Source organism: Hipposideros armiger, unplaced genomic scaffold (genome assembly GCF_001890085.2).
Source record: "Hipposideros armiger isolate ML-2016 unplaced genomic scaffold, ASM189008v1 scaffold_482, whole genome shotgun sequence".
Lineage (NCBI taxonomy): Eukaryota > Metazoa > Chordata > Mammalia > Chiroptera > Hipposideridae > Hipposideros > Hipposideros armiger.
In genome coordinates, this window is record NW_017731832.1 from 1,089,149 (window position 1) to 1,092,372 (window position 3,224).

General features: G+C 52.6%; 1 protein-coding gene across 2 annotated transcripts; it reads left to right on the forward strand.

Moving 5' to 3' along the window:
* Nucleotides 1–674: 674 nt before the first annotated feature.
* Nucleotides 675–3,134, forward strand: LOC109395739 (tubulin gamma-2 chain-like). 2 transcript variants are annotated; one of them, XM_019667007.1, is made up of 6 exons: nt 675–957; nt 1,235–1,347; nt 1,497–1,664; nt 1,980–2,048; nt 2,387–2,466; nt 2,870–3,134. In XM_019667007.1, exons 1-6 carry the CDS (start codon nt 909–911, stop codon nt 3,117–3,119), a joined length of 729 nt encoding a protein of 242 aa, XP_019522552.1. In that variant the 5' UTR covers nt 675–908; the 3' UTR covers nt 3,120–3,134. The 2 variants fall into 2 exon arrangements, with proteins under 2 accessions (XP_019522552.1, XP_019522553.1); XM_019667008.1 differs by lacking the exon at nt 2,870–3,134 and adding an exon at nt 2,558–2,861.
* Nucleotides 3,135–3,224: the final 90 nt, after the last annotated feature.

Genomic DNA, 3,224 nt, shown 5'->3' on the forward strand with positions numbered 1-3,224 from the left:
GAAAGCAGGGACTCAGATATTTGTACACCCATGTTCATAGCAGAATTATTTACAATAGCTAACATGTGGAAGCAACCCCAGTGTCCATCGACAGATGAATGGATAAATGCAAAATGTGGTATATACACACAGTGGAATATTATACAGCCTTAAAAAGGAATGAAATTCTGACACATGCTACAACATGGAGTAACCCTGAAGACATTATGCTAAGTGAAATAAGCCAGATACAAAAGGACAAATACTGCATAATTCCACTTAGATACCTAGAGTAGTCAAAATCATAGAGACAGAAAGTAGAATGGTGATGGGGGAGTTATTGTTTAATGGGTACAGAGTTTCAGTTTGGGAAGATGACAAAATTCTGGACATGATTGTAGTGGTGGTTGCAGAATAATGTAAATTACTTTATGCCACAGAATTATACACTTGAAATGATTAAAATGGTAAATGTATTTAATTTAAAAATAAAAACGTAAAAGAAGAAAATTGGCTTGAATCCAGCCTCTCCATCTAGCAGAACTGCTTACTATCCAGACAGCATAGCTGACGCCACACACCTGGGCCGCCCCTCCCCTCGCCTCCCTACACCAGGGTCCCTACTCTGCGGCCCTGCTAGTCTCACCGCGCAGGCGCGGAGCTGAGTTGGGTGGCAGGAGGGGGCGTGGCCTCACTCTGCGCCTGTGCCGAATTCCCGCTGCAAGTGTTGTGGGGGAAATGATGCCCAGGTTGGGCATCCTGGCCCGCTGGCCCCGGGGAGGCCTGTACTGCACACGCGCAGACCGAGCACCCGCGTCAAAAGACGAAGAGAACGAGCGCTCCCCAGGTCCTGCGCGTCCGGCTGCCAGGCTTTCGTCTGTGCAGTGACGCTCGCCGAGCCGCGCTGGCGCGCCCACGTCTGAAGAGCGATGCCCCGGGAGATCATCACCCTGCAGCTGGGCCAGTGCGGCAACCAGAGTGAGCGAGCGTGCACCGGGCCCCTCCAGTCTCCGGTTCTGCCCCTTCTGTCCCACCCGAGTGCTTGGCATCCTCCAGTCGCCCAGTCCTCCCTGCCCTACTGTGCATGATGAACGAGCCCCCAGACCCAGAGCTTCGCCTTCAGTTCTGGTCTGTGACCGCTCCCAGACCAGACGTCTTGGATCCAGCCTCTGAGTGTGACAGCCTCTGAACCTAACCGTGGGCTCTTGAGGCCTTATAACTCTAGCCCACTCACGCATGTCTCCCTATCCCTCAGTTGGGTTCGAGTTCTGGAAACAACTGTGTGCTGAGCATGGTATCAGCCCCGAGGGCATCGTGGAGGAATTTGCCACCGAAGGCACTGACCGCAAGGACGTCTTTTTCTACCAGGTGCTCCCAGCGACTTGGCCAGGGGGCCTGAAGGGATGGGCAGTGGCCTTGGGAAACCCCGCTAGGCAGAGAAGCTAGGGCTGCTGGCTTGAGGAGGGAGGGCAAGCAGGAGCCTTAGCTGAGTGGGCCCCCTGGATTGCCCTTGACAGGCAGACGATGAGCACTACATCCCCAGGGCTGTGTTGCTGGACCTGGAGCCCCGGGTGATCCACTCCATCCTCAACTCCCCCTATGCCAAGCTCTACAACCCAGAGAACATCTACCTGTCGGAGCATGGAGGAGGAGCTGGCAACAACTGGGCCAGCGGATTCTCTCAGGTATTCAGGTGGCCATCCCAAAGACCCTTGATAGTCTCTCTCCTGGGCAAGGCAGGCTCAAGCAGCCTGGGGATCTGACCAGACAAGATTAACAATAAATAAGACACTAAGGAATACCCTGACAAGAGGGACAGCCAGGAAGAGGTTTATGCAAACTATGCAAATCATTTGCATAGTAGCTCTTCTGGGTTGAGGGCCACAACTGAGGCTCCGCTTGAGGGTGGCAGCAGTGTCCCAGGGTAGAGTTCTTGGTGCTGAAAAGAGATGCTCTCCAGAGCCTTCATCCTGACCCTCCTTCCCCATGTCTCTATAAAGGGTGAGAAAATCCATGAAGACATTTTTGACATCATAGACAGAGAAGCAGATGGAAGTGACAGCCTAGAGGTGAGGTTCTGCCCCACTGAGGAAAAAACAAAAAGGCTGAAAAGTGCTGGGGGAAGGTCAGGAGGTAGCCTGAATAGGTGGTGTGATGGGGGCAATTCAATTCAAAACTCATTTATTGAGCATCAGATGTGAGATATTGAGGTAAATAAGGTCCACTCTTTGACCTCAAAGGGATCCTAATCTGGATGGCGTCAACTTCTTCGGCATGAGTCCTCCTTCCCATGGAGCCTCAGGGATGGACACAGAGGAAGCCTTGAGACATGAGTGTGTTGGGAGTGGGGAATGAGACAAACCTGAAGCCTCTCCTCAGGTCCCTCTCCCCATCCCTCCCCATGCAGGGCTTTGTGCTGTGTCACTCCATTGCTGGGGGGACGGGTTCTGGCCTGGGCTCCTACCTCCTGGAGCGACTAAATGACAGGTAAGCCTTTGTTTGGGAGAGAGGGCATTAGTCCTGGTTCCCTGGATAATGTCTTTCCTTTTTGTCACTTTTCTTTTTCTGGGGCTGGAAGGCCTGCTGCAAGCCCTTTGAGTCATAGGTAGGAACAGAGCCTGGCCACCCAGGGAACATCTTGAAGCAGTAATTCCTGGGAGGGAGGTTTGCCTAGGGAGAAGAGGGGACCCACACATTTTGATGCTTCAGGCTTATCCTTTTTGGCTCCTGGGTTCTGAAGACAGTTCTGCCCTCACCCCTTTTGTACAAGAGCTGGGTGGCACTTGGAAAGGAATGGCCCCTGTTATCCCTAGAGAAAACAGAGATGGCCAGTGATGGGAGTCCTTCCAGCTCACTGTGCACCTTCCCCTGTCCCTCTTCCTGACCCCAGGTACCCCAAGAAGCTAGTACAGACATACTCAGTGTTTCCTAACCAGGACGAGATGAGCGACGTGGTGGTCCAGCCCTACAATTCATTGCTCACACTCAAGAGGCTGACTCAGAATGCAGACTGTGTGGTGAGCATAGGAGGAAGGAGTGATGGGCTTGGGTTCGCCTCCTCAGATCAGGGAGACCCATGCACCTGCCCTTCCCAAGCCCCGGCCCAGAGAACAGAGGACCAACAAAGCCATATCTGGTAGCCCAAATTATGAAATAAGGACCTGACGCCAAGTTGCTTACAGTCCCCCACATATCCCCACTTAGCCCATTTAATATCTACTCATGTTTAAATTTTCAGCCCAAGA